The following is a 17,126-nucleotide window of genomic DNA, read 5'->3' on the forward strand; positions in this document are numbered from 1 at the left end:
AATTACAAATGGTTGATTGGTATGATAAAGAAAAGAATAAAAATTAATTAGATAGAAGAGAGAGTAAACTATCGAAATAAGAAACACAATATCAGGAGGTGGAAGGCGAGGAGACACATTCATAAGAATGTAGATAACAGGGAGCTTGAGGTGGGTAGAGACAGAGAAGAAGACAGTTGACAACAATTGTTGAGTCTTGAAGGAGTCTCGCTACATACATGTAAAGAAAAACAAGGATTACTACTTTATTTCTTCAAACTTATAGATTCTTCTATTGATAGGCAAAAATCTTAGCTTCAATGTGTTTATATGTATGCCAAAACTCCAACCAAAGAAAGAATGTCCATACTTTTTCTCTCAACTTAGCAATAAGTCCCATTATACAGTGGGATTTAAGATTACTGAAATTTTCAACACTTAGAAATCTTGAGTTTTTAGTATACTACCAATTAGACCAAAAAATAACTAAATTTGTTCCACATGTGACAGAGGTATACTAGTTATTATAATCAATATCATTATCAATATTAAGCACAACTACATTCGAATGACTAACAGAGATTCCTACGAAAAAACAATAATCTGAAGCAATAGAAGTAAGAGAAGCAACTATACATTTGGAATCGAATAGCCGATATGGGAATCCGCCACAGATTCTGGAGAAGAATTTGCAGTTTGTCGGAGAGAGCTTTTGATTGAAGAAATCAGACAAAAGTTTTGGAGGAGAGATCTCGAACCGGAACAAAAAGTTTACATTAGTATTGAAATTAGAACTAATTTGCGGTTCGGTTTACACTGGGCTAAAGAGGAAAAAAAAAAATTCACGCGATGGTGATTTTGAAGACAACTGCGTTGATAAAAAAAGGCATGATTTCAAAAGGTGAACCCCTACAGAATTGCTCTCACGCTCTCAACGCGCACTTTGTGCGAGTAGATCTGAAATACAGCCTTGTGATTGGCTAAAAAACTCTAAAAAAATAGAAATAGTAGACATGTTGCTAGCTTATGTTATTATTTAGCTTTTCTACAAAACGCCGTCGTTTTTTATTTCGATCGTTTCAGCTTTTGGCATTGATCCGAACCAATCGGTTCAACTGGCTAAGTCTATCCACAGGTTTGTATAAAAAATCTCATTTGGTCATGAAATTAAGCACTAAATTTATATTAATTAATCATTTAATGCTTATAGACAAATTCTATTTCATATTTCTAACGAATCAGACCTAATTGTACGAAATAAATTATTGGTTCTGAAAATATCAATTGGGAAATTAAAACCCGGTTCAATTTGAAACCGGAAACAAGACTAGCTACGCCTGGAAACTCTCACACAGAGTCACAGGAGAAGCTCCCGCGTCTGCAAGGAACGGATAAAGTCTCTCTCTTTCTCACTCTCTCTCAATGAAGAAGAAGATGCTGACGAGTCCCAGTAACGCACTTCACAGTAGTACTCCACAGTTCTGGCCAGTTCGCCGGAGCAGACTTTGCCGTTCCCGGAATTTCCCTCGTTTTCACTCCGGCGAACGCAGCAGCGGCGGAGGAGGAAAATTGTGCTCGCTCTCTCTTCTCTCCGGAAGTGGCGCCAGTAAATTCAGTGTCAGAGCTCTAGTTAGGCCTGATGATACCGATGACGCTGACTCCGTCGGCGATGGGTCTCTGGCTTGTTCCTAACCACGTATCTGTCAAAATTCCATTCGGAAATAGAGAGGTAATTTCTTCATAAAGCTGTACCCTTTTGATTTCATTGGTTGTTTCATCTGGTCAAATTTGAATTCGGAGATGATTGGTAGGATTTGAGACCTTTCGCTCTATAGTAGAGAAGCAAAGCTCGCTGCTTTAGATGTATGTGTTGAACTTGTTTTAGCTTCTTCTTAAGTTTTTCATCTTTTTCTTTCTTTTTGTCTACTGTGTAGATTTTAGTTGAGACTGGTCTCATGGGGAGACAAGCAAGTTCTGCAGTCACGGTGACAGATGGAGAAACTGTAAGTGTGCTGTTTCATTCAATTTCCAAAACTTTCAACTTTTTTTCTTAGTTCCTCGAGTTTGTATTCTTCAGTTTAGCTTCTGTTACATGCTTATCTCTTAATCGGCTTTGTTTCATTATCTAATCTGTCTACTTGTCATTGTAGATTGTCTTCACATCCGTTTGTCTAGCTGATGTTCCGAGTGAGCCATCAGATTTTCTTCCCCTTTATGTTCACTATCAGGAGCGATTCTCAGCTGTAGGTCGAACTAGGTAAGCGTTTTTCAATTTTGGAGTCTCTTGCTGTAAGAAGACCATGTCATTGCCTAAATGATGATCTAAATGGACCTTCTTGTGGTACAGTGGTGGATTTTTTAAGCGAGAAGGGAGAACCAAAGATCACGAGGTATGTACTAATGCTGTTTTTGGTTTCGTCTATTTCGCCATCCTTCTTAACATGTTGATTTTTATGCAGGTTCTGATTTGTAGGTTACTTTTCTTTGCCTTCCTGCAGCCTCCTACATCACCGGACAGGAAGAGCTAAAAGCATGCTTAAATGATTGGAAATCCAATGGTTTAGTGGTGTCTGGTTTGGTTAGAGATCAGAGGGAGAAGTTGATTCAGGAAGTGTCTTCCACGTTCAGTGGCAAGCTCAACATTCTTGTAAGTTCCCTTCTCCTGCAAAATGCTTGTTAAAACTGACTCTAGTTTTTTCTCAGCATTGTGATCAGAATCGTCATTGATCTTGAAATAGTTTATTGCATTAGCTCTGCATCCTTATAAGTTTATTCAGAGAGACGGGAGTCGCCATTAGCTCAAGGATCAGGGAATAATATGGGTGGTTCTGTGATGAATGGTAATACTCCTCCATCACTAGACTGTCTTTTATCTCCAAAATCCAAATGGATCCTCTTAATTAATGATGAGTTTCTACATCATGAAAATTGATCATGTCATGGTGTTTCCAGCTAATGAATCTGTTTCACCTGTAACCTCTTCCCCGGTTATAACTTCAACACCGTTGGAACATACAGAGGCTGGAACTAAAGGAAAGACGGTCCCCAAGAAGACACTTCAGCCAATGGAAATGAATCAACTCGAGAGAAGGTATCACTTTAACATAATTGTCATTATTTTTATTTAACTCTGAGATGGTTCTTCTTTGTGTTTAACACTAATATGCACAGATGCGTGAGAAGCATTATAGTGAAGATAACAGTCGTAAGAGGAAAAGAGGAGAACTGGAGCATAATTCGGACCTCAACGAGACTGGTATGTCTTAACTCTCATTCGACCTTCTGAAATTCATGATCAGCTTGCAATGTTACAAAGGCTGAGTTCCATTATACGAGTAATAAATATTACTATACTAAAGCAATTTCATTAATTATCTTGTTAATTTGTGCATGCGTTGATCTCCAGTGCTACCCTCTGATTGGACTCCCGATCCTGTGAAGAATTTTGCTGCTGATGATGATGATGAGGAAACCAAAGCAAAGGATGCAACAATGGTTCTGCCTTTTGTGAAGAAGTCACCGGTTTGGAAGATATATGAATCAATGGAGGTCTTCAAAAGAGTACCACAAAGTCCTCATTTCAGCCCATTGTTTGAAGCAAAAGAAGATTTCCGTGAAGGTTTTGCTTTGGGTATGATGGTGACTTTTTCTGGGGTATTAGAAAAAGTAGAAGATCTGAAAACCGACGTTCCCATACGCCAACTAAATAGCCTTAAAGACTCATTTACCGAGCTAGAGAAGCATGGATTCACGGTCACAGCGCCTTTATCTCGGATCGCCAAGCTGTTAGCTCTCAAAGATAGACAACTAAAAATATTGGAGGAACTAAAAGTTTTCGACAAAGAGATGAAAGATGAATCTAGCAAAAAGCATAAAGCTGAGCAAGAGTTTGGTGAGATGGAACGCAAGATTCTTGAAGTGAAAAACAAGGTTCTGGAGCTGCAGAAGCAAGAAGCGGCTCTGGAAAAACAGAAGGATGCAACCTATGAAAAGATATGTAAAATGGAGTCACGTGCAAGAGATCTTGGTGTAGAGCTTGAAGATGTGGAGTGAGTTGGAGACAATTCTGTCAGCTCCCTGGTAAGTTAAGAAAAAAAACAAAACTATAATGATCTATTCTGACTCAAAAGATTTATCTGAGTTCGTTGTTCGTTATAGGTTATGATGTTTAGCTTTTAATCTTGAAGCCATTAGCTTAACTTCATTTTCCTTTTTGTGGATTTCAGGTGAAAAAACAAAACAAAGAAGGAACAAAAGCGTAAAGGGTTTATAGGATCAAGATCAGAGTCAAGGAGAGAAGCTGACGTGGCAAAGACTTGTGAGTGATTAAGTCAAAGAGAGAAGCTGACGTGGCAAAGAAAAATGAAGACTGAATAATTAATTAATTAATATCAGTGAGAGCAGATAAAAACAATTAATTAAGATGGGCTCGTTAATTTAGGCCCAATAGATTTCTTTGTAACTTTCATCGCGCCAAAAAAATGAAGAATTATTCATTAATATAAAGTAATTAATTAAGGAGTATGATATGACGACTTCTCAGATTCCTATGTAAAGCTAATCCATTTTCAGAAACAGAGTTTGGGTTTCTCTCCGCTTTAGGGTTTTCTGTGGAAGAAGAAAAAGGCGGGGGTTTTCTCTCTCTTTGTTCTGAGGTTTTTTTTTTTTTAATGTAATCAGAGTAACGACATTGGTAGTATCTGGGGATGGAGGAAACGATTAGGAAAGGTTCTGAAGTGGAAGTGTCTTCTACAGAAGAAGGTTTTGCAGATGCATGGTTCAGAGGTATCCTCCAAGAAAATCCTACCAAATCAGGTCGCAAAAAGCTCCGTGTTCGTTACTTGACTCTGTTAAACGACGACGCTTTGTCTCCTCTTATCGAGAACATTGAACCGAGGTTTATTCGACCGGTTCCGCCGGAGAATGAATACAACGGTATCGTTTTGGAGGAAGGAACGGTGGTTGATGCTGACCACAAAGACGGATGGTGGACCGGTGTCATTATTAAGAAATTGGAGAATGGCAAGTTTTGGGTTTATTATGATTCTCCACCTGACATTATTGAGTTCGAGAGAAACCAATTGAGACCTCATTTGCGCTGGTCCGGTTGGAAATGGCTCCGACCAGATATTCAGGTACGAGGTTGATGTAATCCAAGTTGGGTTTTTTTTTTCCTTAATTTTGTTGCTTTGTTACTAAAGATTGAAACTTTTATCTGTTGCATGTTGTGATCCATTATTAAATCCGTTTTTTTTTCATGCTTGGAGCTGTCTCTGTTTTGTTGCATGCTATGTTTTGATTGAAATGGTTAAAGGCTTGATCTTTGACTTTGATTCTTAGTGTAGACTTTGATGTTTCTGATTGTTTTCCTTGAAGGAATTGGATAAGTCCATGTTTAGCTCCGGGACAATGGCGGAAGTGAGTACTATTGTAGATAAAGCTGAAGTTGCGTGGTTCCCTGCTATGATAATTAAAGAGATTGAAGTGGATGGTGAGAAGAAATTCATCGTGAAGGACTGTAATAAACACTTGAGCTTTAGTGGTGATGAGGCGAGAACCAACAGTACCATTGATTCGTCCCGTGTTAGACCCACACCGCCTCCTTTTCCAGTTGAAAAGTACGAATTGATGGATCGTGTGGAGGTGTTTCGTGGTTCGGTATGGCGTCAAGGTTTGGTAAGAGGAGTTCTCGATCACAACTGTTACATGGTTTGTTTAGTGGTTACAAAGGAGGAACCAGTGGTTAAACACTCAGATCTTAGGCCTTGTAAAGTGTGGGAAGATGGGGTTTGGCAGGACGGACCAAAGGTATCATATTCAATAATTTCAATCAATTTTCTTTCGGTTTTTGATTTGTTGGTATGATGAATTGAAGCTGTTGTGTGTTTTGTCCTTTTTTCAGCAAACCCCTGTGATAGAAACTCCTTCCAACGTCATGAAAACGAAGCCAATGCGCTCTTGTTCTGGTGCTAAGTCAATGACTCCTAAAAGGACCACAAAACATGCCAGAAGATCACTGAATCTTGAGAAAAGTGCAGAGACACTCACAAAAGCTGAAAGTAGAGCTGTGAGTTAGGCATTCACTAATTTCGTTTGCTTTTCTCATGTCTTTGAATTAACAAATTTTGTTTCCTGCAAATAGGCCACTGGAGAATTGAGAAGTAAGAGGGCTAATGATGTTATTAATGATAATACTCCTCTGGTCATAACCCCACAAGTGAAACCAATAGGTAATTGTGATCTTGTTCAGCTCTTTGAGTTTAGTTTCTGCATCATGAAACTGATCTTTAAAGTCAATGTTTTCAGCCTCTGTTGAACCTGTAACCCCTTCCCGAGTCAGAACTGCAACACCGTTGAAACAAACAAAGGCTGATACTCAAGGAAAGTCTTCCCCCAAGAAGACACTTGAGCCAATGAGAGATGAAAATGGCTTAGAAAATTCAACTCGACAGAAGGTAAAGTTAGTTCTTCGTTTGAAAATCTCTCTTTCACTAGATGGTGGTGTTCATGATTGGTATTTATCAAAATGATGCTTTATTATCTGTATATAGGTACTTGAGGAGAAGAATAGCGAAAAGAAGGGTAGGAAAAGAAAAAGACAAGAAGAACACAACTCAGACCTTAAGGAGACTGGTATGTCTTAGCCAGCATCTATCTAGACTGATATCTTTGTTTGGTACCCAAATTTTAATCATATAATTGGTTATAATTTGTAGATGAGAGTTGCAATGGTCAAATGGCCGAGATCAATGATACAAGCAGTATCTGCAACGATGTTGATGATCAGCCTCTCGCTGCTTGGATAAATTTGCCTACTGGTTCGAAATCTTTTCAGTATACTTAAGCTAAGATTTATCTCTTTGAAACATTTCAGATAGTATATGCTAGACAATTTTTTTTTTTTTTTTTTTTTTATCGTGTTGATCTATCCAGAGACATCCATTGATCATAGCCCGATTGTGGTGAATAATGCTGCTATTGCCACCGATGTTGAGGAAAGACAAGCAAATGATACACTAATGATTTTACCTTTTGCAAAGAAGTCACCGTTTTGGAAGATGTATGAGACACAGGAGGTATGCAAAATAGCACCACAGAGTCCACATTTCAGCCCGCTGTTCGAGGCTAAAGAAGAACTCCGCGAATGGACAGCCGTTGGTATGATGGTGAGTTTCTATGGTTTATTAGAGGAAGTAAAAAACCTGCAACTCGATGTTTCCCCAAGCACTCTAGGTAGCCTCAGTTGTTCTTTTGCCGAGCTAGAGAAGCACGGTTTTGACGTTGCAGCCCCTCAGTCACGAATCAACAAAATGCTGTCTCTCCAAGATGAGCGAGCAAAGAAAGCAGAGGAAAGAAAAGGTCTTGAGAAGAAGATTGAAGCAGGAGAGATAGAAGGGCACACGTATGAAGAAGAAATGGCTGAGTTAGAACTCAAAATTCTGGAGCTGAAGAGACAACAAGTGGTTGCGAAAGAGATGAAGGAAGCTACAGACAAAGTGACAAGTGGAATGAAATCATATGCAGAAATGATTAATCAAGAGATAGAAGATTTGAGGCTTGAGTTTCAGTCAACTGCTTCTGCTCCATGGTAATAAAAGTAAGAAGACAAAACTATGAATAACCTCTCTAAGCTCTAGATTCTGGTAAATGAAAACTTAGATGTAAGTAAAAAAGACTCATCTAAGATCTAATCCCCTTTTGCTTATTGTTGATGATGATGTTAAGTTTAACTAATCTTTTGTAGACCTTATTTATGATGAGAAGAATCTGTCTAATATTTTGTGACTTCCTTCTAAAGTATTGAAGACACGTCAAGATCGGTCCAAACTCAATTTAGTAATTTACGCACAGTACAATCATCACATGTAGTTGAAAACTAAGCTAAAGAATTGCTATTAAACTAAAGAAATTATTAAAATTGTACACCTTGATTCGAAGATGAATAGATTGATGGAGTTTTGTGATAGCAGATAAGGACAAAAAGCCTAAAGACTCGGAATGCTTTAGAAGGTTCGCTCCTAGCTGGCTATTTTATTTTAGTTTTTTTTTGTAAAGAAAATTTTCCCACTTCTCTCTTATTGGTTACTTACTGCATGACGAGTTAAATTGTCCTTGAAAGTTAAAAATATTTATCTCCATAATATCTTTTTTTTTATAAAGAGATAATATCTTATGTTAATACAGATTTTTTGTAATTTTTCTCAAATATATATATTGCAAATTGTACAAGAGATACAATTTGTTGAAACTAGTTATTGTTTCAACCCTACAACTGTTTAAGTCTGTGACACATATTAATGCAAACGGTCTCGTTGTCCATCAGTCCCATGCATTACATTTTTTTTTTCTTTTTTCAAATATTCTGCGTAATTTAATTTCAACATTGTATAATCGACCCTTGTATGTCCGTATTGAAGGTTGGAAAAATTTAATGATACATTGTACGTTTTCTAGGTTTTGTTCTAAATGCTCATAAACCTACTTGGATTTGGAAATAAATGAGAGCTTACATATATAGAACAATACTCTATTTCCACAAAAATTATTTGCTACTCATATACAAATGTAGGTTTAGAAAAAATCCACTTTAGCAAAAAGAGATGGGAAATTAATGAAAATTCACTTGACTTTCTTTGTTTTGTGAGCAATTTTCGATTTCAAAGTAATGGTCGGACTTAGACTTTTTCCTGTTCTTTTTTGCTGACTTAATAATAAGCTGAAACTTAACAGTTAGAAGTTGGAACAAGATATAAATAAAAAAGCTAAGTTGTCAAACATAAAGTTGAAAATGATTTGGTGATGTCAATTAAATAAAAAGTTGAAAACTAATCATTTGTATTTGACCGGCGGTTACTTGGAATAAGACTAAGAATTATTGTACTTTCTATTTAATGGGTTTGCTAAGTTTTTTATCAGATCATTTTAAGCAAAATATCGATAACTTTTCGAAGAGATTAGTTGAAAATACTAAGCATTATATATATTTAAATATGATGGATCAGTATATATAGTTTTGAAAATCACACTGCAGGATCCGTTGGAATTGGTGGCTGAGAACTTTTATGATCTTCTTAAAATTTTAATCCGTAAATAAATTATACGAGTTGGATTGGTTCGCGTCTTCTAATGCGTATTGACATCTATAATAAAAGCTATCAGAAAAGTTGCTGATCTTTTTCTGTATCTTATTAAATATGTAGACCCGAGCAGAGAAATGTGGATCAATTAATAAATATCATGTACGGATGAACAAGAGAGAAGAAAAAAGTATAATAATACTATAGAGCGAAAAGTATTGCATGATGGAGAAACTCTCAACAATTTCAAACATGAACGACTTCTTACAAAACAATGTATCTTTAGTTGTCACAATCTTTGAAATTCTACAAATAGAGAAGACGGAAAAAGATGAAAATGAAATTAGTGTTTTTCTTTGGCAAGGTCCTTGGATCTCTTAAAAGTGATTAGATCAACGGTAATGTTTTAGATATCCTACATGTGCATTGATTCGATAAAAGCATTTAAATAGTGAATATTACAAACAAAAATAGATACTTACATCATGAAATAGAAACAAAATCAAACTGGGTTGCTACTTACCAGTAATCACGTGACGGTAACTGGCTAACTGCAATAGTATATCCAAAACAACTTTAAGAAATGGATACGAAATGTTTTAGTTTTGGGAAAATGTCAAATAAAGATTTCGTCACAAATCCATCAATCCAGTATAGAACACTTTTATCAAAATGATTTTGCAAATTGATTCTTAGAGTACGATACAAGTTGCAAACTGGAAAAATAATTTTGCAGTTGCAACAAATAATAATAAATGATTGTGCAAATTGATTCTCAAATTAAGTAGGAAACAAGTTGTAGTAGATATAGACTGTTTTTACATGATGTTAATTCCAAAAGGATTCATTGCCATACAAATGGTTTTCTCATAGAGGACGTAATATCAATTAATGGAAAATAGTAGTTGAAGATTTATAGAAGAAAAAAAAAACTTTCCGCAAACAACACTATATATATATATATTGGATCAAAAATAAAAAGAGTTAAATGAAAGAAATACACAGACCTGGCCTGTATCAACCAACTCATATATTATTATATAAACCAACATCCATTTCTCAGCTCCTCATCAAATTATCTTCTTTCTCTTTCTCTCTGATCATTTCCAAATTATTTCTAAGCTAAGAAAATCTTTAAAAATAACAAAGCTTCTAAAATAATAATCCGACCTACCGGATTCAAACCATTGATCTGAAGATCATCTATAAACCAGTCCTTGATCTATAAACTAAAATAAGGTCGGTTGCTTAATCTTTGTTACCCTTTTATTTTTGTGGTTATAATTATATTATCTTCATTTTGTTTCCTTTTATGATTAATCGATCATATCAGGATAGATATTTCGTTAAGTTTATAGTTTAAATCCAGAATTTTATGTTTAGAAAAGAGAATGGGAAGAGTTGAAGTGTTTAACGTCTATGAATATTCCTCACGTCAAGAAAAAAGAAAAAAAACTATGAATGGTCCTCTCTCGATGTCCTTACATTGGTTAGAGAGCGTTGCAACTACAATACATACATCACTTTCATCATATTTATTGTCTTTTTCAGAGGTTTTCATATTTCGACTGAATTCTTCAATTTGCAATATTATGAATAATAGAGAAGATGATGAAAAAAGGATAAAGAGAGTGAAGCCAGGGTTATGCATGCTCTCACGTTTAGGGCGTGACTCTAAACTAGCGATTTAGTTTACGGTATTATTAAAAATAATATTAGTCACATAATATTTGTAATTTTAGTCGAAATTAATGACAGAAAAATACTAGACGCTAGGATTTGTACTTCCTTGAATCCTTGGAAAATATACGTATGTAATTAATATTATTCATTATCAAACCACAAATACGGAAACCAAGTTTGTGTCAAATCCAAATGGAGTAGTTTGGTATCTTAGGTTGTTGTTTATCATAAATGAGAAACTTTGGGGTTGCACTCGATCGGTATGGTTAGGTGGACCGGACTGGTGACAATTAATGCCATTGATCTATAACTGTTAGATTATAATCTAAAGGTTCCATTGCAGAACAATTCATCAAACTTTAATATCTATGTATTTATGTATGTTCCCAACTCACAGAATTTCACGGAATTGCAAAACTATGATAAATTCTGCTACCTTAATGAATACACTATGAACTTGACTAAAAAAACAAGAATAAAGTATGATAAATTCCCTCATTTTATATTTCTCTTATCTATTTCACATTTTTGCTTGAAAATTTGTACCATTAATCTCTCTATTCGGCAGTGTTAAATTTTATTATTTAACTCCGTCGGTTGGATTCATTTTAAATTTCTCTTCAGGGAAGAAAAAAACAAGAGAGAGAAATAGAGAATGAAGTCTTTTGCGGCTAAGGTAGAAGAGGGAGTTAAAGGAATAGACGGAAAGCCGTCGGTAGGTCCGGTGTACCGGAATCTTCTGTCGGAAAAAGGTTTTCCTCCGATTGATTCTGAGATCACCACTGCTTGGGACATTTTCAGGTATATCTCTAAGACTCTAAATATATTTATAAATAGTTTTCTTGTTAGATGTTGAATATATAAAAAGAAAAAAAAACAAATTATAGTTAGACATATATCACCTTTTGTGTATAATTATTGCAATTAATAAACACTCTTTTGGGGTTTTATTTTTAGTAAATCAGTGGAGAAATTCCCTGACAATAATATGCTTGGATGGCGTCGAATTGTTGATGAGAAGGTGAGTTTCTTGAATTTTTCTTATTGTTACTTAACAAAAAGAAGAGAAAATATTTATGGGTTAATACGTATATTTGTACGGATCGGTTTAGGTTGGACCATATATGTGGAAAACGTACAAGGAAGTATACGAAGAAGTTTTGCAGATTGGCTCTGCACTACGAGCCGCCGGAGCTGAACCTGTAAATATTTCTTTGTACCTTCTTTCAAGATTAACTTGTGTTTTTGAAGATTTGTTATTCACATCGTAATAAAATGTTATATGTAGGGGAGTCGAGTGGGGATCTACGGTGTTAATTGTCCTCAGTGGATCATAGCAATGGAGGTCCATCTCATTATTTTCTTAATGAAATACTTTTCTGATTGATATTTCCCAAATTTCTTAATTATGTTTAACAATATATTGATGTGAACATATTTAGGCTTGTGCAGCTCACACTCTAATCTGTGTACCTCTATATGATACATTGGGTAAGTCTTTTTTTTTTCCTTTCGCCATATACATTTTCTTGACTCAAACTCAAGAACGCGACTCAAAATTGTGTGTATATGATGTTCTTTAGGTTCAGGAGCAGTCGATTACATTGTAGAGCATGCGGAAATCGACTTTGTGTTTGTCCAAGACACCAAAATTAAAGGAGTTAAGATCTTTTAAATTTATTTCACTAATTAATTGTTATCATTAAACTAATTAAAACATTTTTCAAAAGTATTCATCAAGTGAATAATAAACTTTTTGTTTTCTTTTGTTCATGCTATTGAAATTTAGCTTCTTGAGCCAGATTGCAAATGTGCTAAACGGCTAAAAGCTATAGTTTCCTTCACTAACGTGAGCGACGAGCTTAGCCACAAGGCTTCAGAAATTGGAGTCAAAACATACTCCTGGATCGATTTTCTCCATATGGTTCGTCTCACTTTTTATTTACTAAATTGTAGTAATCCTTGAGTTTTTTTTTTCTTTTTTTTTTTTTCCTATAATGTATCCTTGAGTTTTATAATTTATTTTTATATTCGGACCATTCTCTGAGGTATATAAAATGACAGGCAACCCAACTTGACGGCATTAGGTACTAGAGTGTATGTGAGAATTAAATGAATTAGGTGCACACACAAAGCGACGTTGATATTACCATAAATATCTTTTTGTTGACTATTTGATCGTTGACCAGGGACGTGAGAAACCGGAAGACACGAACCCGCCTAAGGCGTTTAACATATGCACCATAATGTACACCAGCGGCACAAGCGGTGATCCTAAAGGTGTGGTTTTGACTCACCAAGCGGTCGCGACTTTTGTTGTTGGGATGGATCTCTATATGGACCAGTTTGAAGATAAGGTAACCCATAATTACTTCAAAGGAACAGTAGACACTTTTTAACCAAAATTCAAATAAATTCTGAGACATAGAAAAATTTAGATATTTTGACATTTATAATGATAACTACTAATAAAATCGTAGAGAACAAATATTATCTGATTACTATTGATTAATCCTCTGTTTACTTATGACTAATCCTCTGTTTTCTTTGGGCGGATTAGATGACACATGATGATGTGTATCTCTCCTTCTTGCCCTTGGCTCATATTCTTGACCGTATGAACGAGGAATACTTCTTTCGCAAAGGCGCTTCCGTCGGCTATTACCATGGAGTATGTTAATCTCTCTTCTTCTTTTTTTTGATGGAGTATGGATAAAGAATCTAAGAGAATTGATGTATTGATTTATGTAGAATTTGAACGTGTTACGTGACGATATTCAAGAACTGAAACCGACTTATCTAGCTGGAGTACCAAGAGTGTTTGAGAGAATCCATGAGGGGATTCAAAAGGCTCTTCAAGAACTTAACCCAAGAAGGAGATTCATCTTCAATGCTCTCTACAAACAGTAAGTAACTTTTCATCGTTTTTGCTCTGTTTTCTTCTAACTTTTCTGTTTTCTAATAGCTTAACCTTGCAAAACAAAATGATGATGTAGCAAGCTTGCGTGGTTGAATCGTGGGTACTCTCATAGTAAAGCTTCACCCATGGCTGATTTCATTGCTTTCAGAAAGGTTAATAGCAGTTGATATAATGGTTTTTTCTTTGTATTTTTGGTGCTTTTGTTTAGGTTTATGGTCATCACATAAACCTGACTTTTAGAGGTTTTGTTTTTCTGTTAAAGATTAGAGACAAATTGGGAGGTCGCATCCGGTTGCTAGTATCTGGAGGAGCACCTTTGAGCCCTGAGATTGAAGAGTTTTTGAGAGTTACTTGTTGTTGCTTTGTCGTTCAAGGCTACGGTATAATACTTTACATCTCCTCTACATTCTAGGGTTTCTTCTCCCTGTTTCGTATTTGCCAAGGAAAGTTTGCTTTGATTGTTTGGACTAGGTCTAACGGAGACACTTGGAGGAACGGCTTTGGGTTTCCCGGACGAGATGTGTATGCTAGGGACAGTCGGTATTCCAGCGGTTTACAACGAGATACGGCTTGAAGAGGTGTCTGAAATGGGCTATGACCCGCTCGGAGAAAATCCGGCAGGAGAGATCTGTATAAGAGGACAATGTATGTTTTCAGGGTATTACAAGAACCCTGAACTCACTGAAGAAGTCATGAAAGATGGATGGTTCCACACAGGAGATATAGGTGAGATTCTTCCAAACGGAGTACTCAAGATCATCGATCGTAAAAAGAATCTGATCAAACTTTCTCAAGGAGAATATGTTGCTCTCGAGCATTTGGAAAACATCTTCGGGCAAAACTCTGTTGTCCAAGATGTAAGCTTTTCAACTATCAATCATGATTTCCTGCCAAGCAAGCAAACAATCCTTTTTAGGGTTTCTCCTTAATTATCATTTAGTTGTTGTCTGACTATCCTTAATGCTTGTTTTTCAGATATGGGTTTATGGAGACAGCTTCAAATCTATGCTTGTCGCGGTGGTTGTTCCCAACCCAGAAACCGTCAACAGGTGGGCTAAAGATCTCGGTTTTACTAAACCATTCGAAGAACTCTGTTCTTTCCCGGAACTAAAAGAACACATCATTTCAGAACTGAAGTCCACGGCAGAAAAGAACAAGGTTTGTTTGACTTTGTCTGAATCAAAATTCTTCAATTTTATTCTAAAATAAATACTAAAAGAAATATTCATGGATGTGAGAAATATAGCTAAGAAAGTTTGAGTACATCAAAGCGGTGACAGTGGAGACAAAACCTTTCGACGTAGAGAGAGACTTAGTGACTGCGACGCTCAAGAATCGGAGGAACAATCTTCTCAAATATTATCAGGTTTAATTTTATAGATTAGTGTTTTTATTATTTCCTTTATAGATAGTAAATGTTGAATTTAGATATTTGCAGCCATTCTATCCGCTAACGTTCCATTATACAGGTGCAAATCGACGAAATGTACCGCAAATTGGCCTCAAAGAAAATCTGAAAGTGTTGCGATGATGTGTGTGCTGTTATTGATAGTTATATATGTACGTTATATGTATCAATAATTCATAGATATGAGCTTTATGCTTTATGTAATATTTTATTTTTATGTTGTATGACATCATAATTATGGAATTTTTTTTTGTTGATTTTTGCTTTGGTAATGTAACTCTCTATTTGTATCCATAATCTACCAAAATCCACGTAACTACCACTACGATTTAACTTACTATCCAATAACCCGTTCTATGAATTTGATTCATATAAAGTCTAGAAAAAAACTCAAAAGTGATATTAAATTATGTTGAGAAAAATATGAAAATACATTTTGGTTTTCATTGTTGATTTGTTTATTGTTGACTTTTCTTTTCTTTTTTCTTAAATTCTCATTCAAACCCTAGGTTAAGCTAGAAACTACATCAGAGTGATGACTAAAACAACATAATGCTCAAGAGGAAATTAAGTCAATTAATGCCATTTCTGTAATGAAATTATAATATAACGTAATTTATGTATAACGAATTTAAAGTACGGAATACGTAACCGGGGAGCTGTCACTGATCACCTAATGAAACTTCAACATATCTTCATTTCAACGATTTTGTTTAATAATCTAAATATACGATTACGTATTTTCACTATTTCGGAAATATGCAATATATATGTTCAATCATCCTTCAAAGGAAAACATAAGAGAGAAAGAGAAAATGAAGTGTTTTTGTCGTCTGCAGGTCCGGTGTACCGGAATCTTTTGTCGGAGAAAGGTTTTCCTCCTCGAGATTCTGATATCATCACTACTTGGGACATTTTCAGGTATATATTGTTAATAATCAGGTTTAATTTTCTTATATGATATCTCTTTGATTGTTAATTAATATCTTTTGGGTTTTGTTAGTAAATCTGTGGAAAAATTTCCTGATAACAAGATGCTTGGATGGCGTCAAATTGTGGATGAGAAGGTGAATTTCTTGAATGCTTCATACTAAAAATAGAGAGAACATTCTGGTCAAAATAAATTTGTATACATAACTTCGTTTCCAACAATATGCATTCTATCAAATTGGTGACAACAACAACAACTTTAATACAAATCTATATGATGTATGTTCTGGTTACTGATTAAAACTCTCTGTACATATTGTTTTATTTCTATATTTGTATGGATCGGTTTAGGTTGGACCGTATATGTGGAAAACGTACAAGGAAGTATACGAAGAAGTTCTCTTGATCGGCTCAGCGCTACGAGCTGGAGAGTGATTCGTATGCGTTTAGTATATTAGGTTACCTCAAGACTTTGTGACAGATTGTATGAAGGATTCTCTGTGATACCAAATGGGAAACTGGTTATGGCCTTTGGCCTGGTGAACTTAATTACTTAGTTGGTTATTAGGAAAATCTGAGATTGTGTGTTTTCAAGCTCATATTGAAGTTTGAATTTGCTTTGACTACTAGTGTTAGCATTCAGATGGTTGAGAAAATTACTGCAGATCTGTTTTTTTTGGGAACCTTTTTTGTTTGATAAAATACAAATGCAAGTCTGTTTACCACAGAATTCACGAGGTAGCATGATGAATTCTATTCTTATTGATGATCTGGCACTAATGAGGGCAGAGGAAGGAGTGAACTTTGTAGGACAAAGACCTCTTTCAGGTGAAAGCATATGATGTGTAATCCTTGATGATATTTCTCTAGTGGTAACAAAGTTAAAGTTTGTATCAGTTGAGACAAGAAAAAGATCATCATTCACTCATTATAAAACTTGATGGCGATATGCTTGTTTATATTTCTATTTCCGGAAATTTGAACTAGTTCTATGATAGGTGCATAAAAATCAACAATTTAATTTAAATTAATTTGATGGTTACCAAACTGCAATGGGTCAATTAAAAACTGACTATATTTGAAGGGGAAAAGCAATTCATGTTGATGGCCTGATGGGTGGGTGGGTTTG

General features: G+C 35.4%; 4 protein-coding genes, 1 long non-coding RNA gene and 1 other non-coding gene across 10 annotated transcripts; 5 read left to right on the forward strand and 1 right to left on the reverse strand.

The window, feature by feature from the left end:
- Positions 1 to 10: 10 nt before the first annotated feature.
- On the reverse strand, positions 11 to 788 carry AT2G00980. Its single transcript, NR_143710.1, has 2 exons — positions 616 to 788; positions 11 to 210 (listed from the first exon to the last, which is right to left on the reverse strand). It is a non-coding gene; the product is annotated as an uncharacterized misc_RNA (transcript).
- Positions 711 to 918, forward strand: AT2G09835. The gene has a single exon (NR_140609.1). It is a non-coding gene; the product is annotated as an other RNA (long non-coding RNA).
- A 384-nt stretch (positions 919 to 1,302) lies between these two features.
- Positions 1,303 to 4,514, forward strand: DUF5 (polyribonucleotide phosphorylase, putative (DOMAIN OF UNKNOWN FUNCTION 724 5)). Its single transcript, NM_130290.2, has 10 exons — positions 1,303 to 1,708; positions 1,914 to 1,982; positions 2,130 to 2,236; positions 2,327 to 2,369; positions 2,453 to 2,626; positions 2,768 to 2,843; positions 2,932 to 3,070; positions 3,171 to 3,235; positions 3,386 to 4,059; positions 4,206 to 4,514. The coding sequence occupies exons 1-9, from the start codon at positions 1,619 to 1,621 to the stop codon at positions 4,030 to 4,032; spliced, it is 1,410 nt and encodes a 469-aa protein (NP_182244.2). The 5' UTR covers positions 1,303 to 1,618; the 3' UTR covers positions 4,033 to 4,059; positions 4,206 to 4,514.
- An 11-nt stretch (positions 4,515 to 4,525) lies between these two features.
- DUF6 (agenet domain protein (DOMAIN OF UNKNOWN FUNCTION 724 6)) lies at positions 4,526 to 7,794 on the forward strand. Of its 2 annotated transcripts, none has more exons than NM_130291.3 (8): positions 4,526 to 5,114; positions 5,356 to 5,787; positions 5,882 to 6,046; positions 6,122 to 6,209; positions 6,286 to 6,434; positions 6,531 to 6,612; positions 6,696 to 6,797; positions 6,913 to 7,792. In NM_130291.3, the coding sequence occupies exons 1-8, from the start codon at positions 4,686 to 4,688 to the stop codon at positions 7,569 to 7,571; spliced, it is 2,106 nt and encodes a 701-aa protein (NP_182245.1). In that variant the 5' UTR covers positions 4,526 to 4,685; the 3' UTR covers positions 7,572 to 7,792. The 2 variants fall into 2 exon arrangements, with proteins under 2 accessions (NP_182245.1, NP_001189769.1); NM_001202840.1 differs by having other exon boundaries at positions 4,580 to 5,114; positions 5,356 to 5,766; positions 6,868 to 7,794.
- A 2,262-nt stretch (positions 7,795 to 10,056) lies between these two features.
- Positions 10,057 to 15,467, forward strand: LACS1 (AMP-dependent synthetase and ligase family protein). 4 transcript variants are annotated; one of them, NM_130292.4, is made up of 17 exons: positions 10,057 to 10,295; positions 11,364 to 11,540; positions 11,697 to 11,760; positions 11,852 to 11,941; positions 12,028 to 12,084; positions 12,182 to 12,230; positions 12,323 to 12,399; positions 12,529 to 12,663; positions 12,929 to 13,096; positions 13,300 to 13,410; positions 13,491 to 13,645; positions 13,736 to 13,811; positions 13,922 to 14,039; positions 14,131 to 14,516; positions 14,635 to 14,817; positions 14,906 to 15,025; positions 15,129 to 15,467. In NM_130292.4, the coding sequence occupies exons 2-17, from the start codon at positions 11,395 to 11,397 to the stop codon at positions 15,174 to 15,176; spliced, it is 1,983 nt and encodes a 660-aa protein (NP_182246.1). In that variant the 5' UTR covers positions 10,057 to 10,295; positions 11,364 to 11,394; the 3' UTR covers positions 15,177 to 15,467. The 4 variants fall into 4 exon arrangements, with proteins under 4 accessions (NP_182246.1, NP_001318440.1, NP_001031554.1 ...); NM_001337254.1 differs by lacking the exon at positions 10,057 to 10,295 and adding an exon at positions 10,304 to 10,753 and having other exon boundaries at positions 15,129 to 15,391; NM_001036477.1 differs by lacking the exon at positions 10,057 to 10,295 and adding an exon at positions 11,144 to 11,219 and having other exon boundaries at positions 15,129 to 15,391.
- Positions 15,468 to 15,743: 276 nt separating this feature from the next.
- AT2G47245 (long chain acyl-CoA synthetase) lies at positions 15,744 to 16,657 on the forward strand (the record flags this gene model as incomplete). Its single annotated transcript, NM_001337256.1, has 3 exons — positions 15,744 to 15,988; positions 16,071 to 16,134; positions 16,349 to 16,657. 3 exons carry the CDS (start codon positions 15,744 to 15,746, stop codon positions 16,430 to 16,432), a joined length of 393 nt encoding a protein of 130 aa, NP_001325158.1. The 3' UTR covers positions 16,433 to 16,657.
- Positions 16,658 to 17,126: the final 469 nt, after the last annotated feature.

Source organism: Arabidopsis thaliana, chromosome 2, assembly GCF_000001735.4.
Source record: "Arabidopsis thaliana chromosome 2, partial sequence".
NCBI classification, from domain to species: Eukaryota; Viridiplantae; Streptophyta; class Magnoliopsida; order Brassicales; family Brassicaceae; genus Arabidopsis; species Arabidopsis thaliana.

Bases quoted from the DNA above. Each gene is read 5' to 3' on its own strand.
- DUF5 (NM_130290.2), top strand. From the start codon at position 1,619: ATGATACCGATGACGCTGACTCCGTCGGCGATGGGTCTCTGGCTTGTT. The intron at 2,844-2,931 runs GTCTTTTATCTC...TGGTGTTTCCAG, and splicing joins TACTCCTCCATCACTAGACT to CTAATGAATCTGTTTCACCT. The intron at 3,236-3,385 runs GTATGTCTTAAC...GTTGATCTCCAG, and splicing joins TTCGGACCTCAACGAGACTG to TGCTACCCTCTGATTGGACT.
- DUF6 (NM_001202840.1), top strand. From the start codon at position 4,686: ATGGAGGAAACGATTAGGAAAGGTTCTGAAGTGGAAGTGTCTTCTACA. The intron at 5,767-5,881 runs GTTTGGCAGGAC...TCCTTTTTTCAG, and splicing joins GTAAAGTGTGGGAAGATGGG to CAAACCCCTGTGATAGAAAC. The intron at 6,613-6,695 runs GTATGTCTTAGC...TATAATTTGTAG, and splicing joins CTCAGACCTTAAGGAGACTG to ATGAGAGTTGCAATGGTCAA.
- LACS1 (NM_130292.4), top strand. From the start codon at position 11,395: ATGAAGTCTTTTGCGGCTAAGGTAGAAGAGGGAGTTAAAGGAATAGAC. The intron at 13,646-13,735 runs GTAAGTAACTTT...ATGATGATGTAG, and splicing joins TTCAATGCTCTCTACAAACA to CAAGCTTGCGTGGTTGAATC. The intron at 14,517-14,634 runs GTAAGCTTTTCA...CTTGTTTTTCAG, and splicing joins AAAACTCTGTTGTCCAAGAT to ATATGGGTTTATGGAGACAG.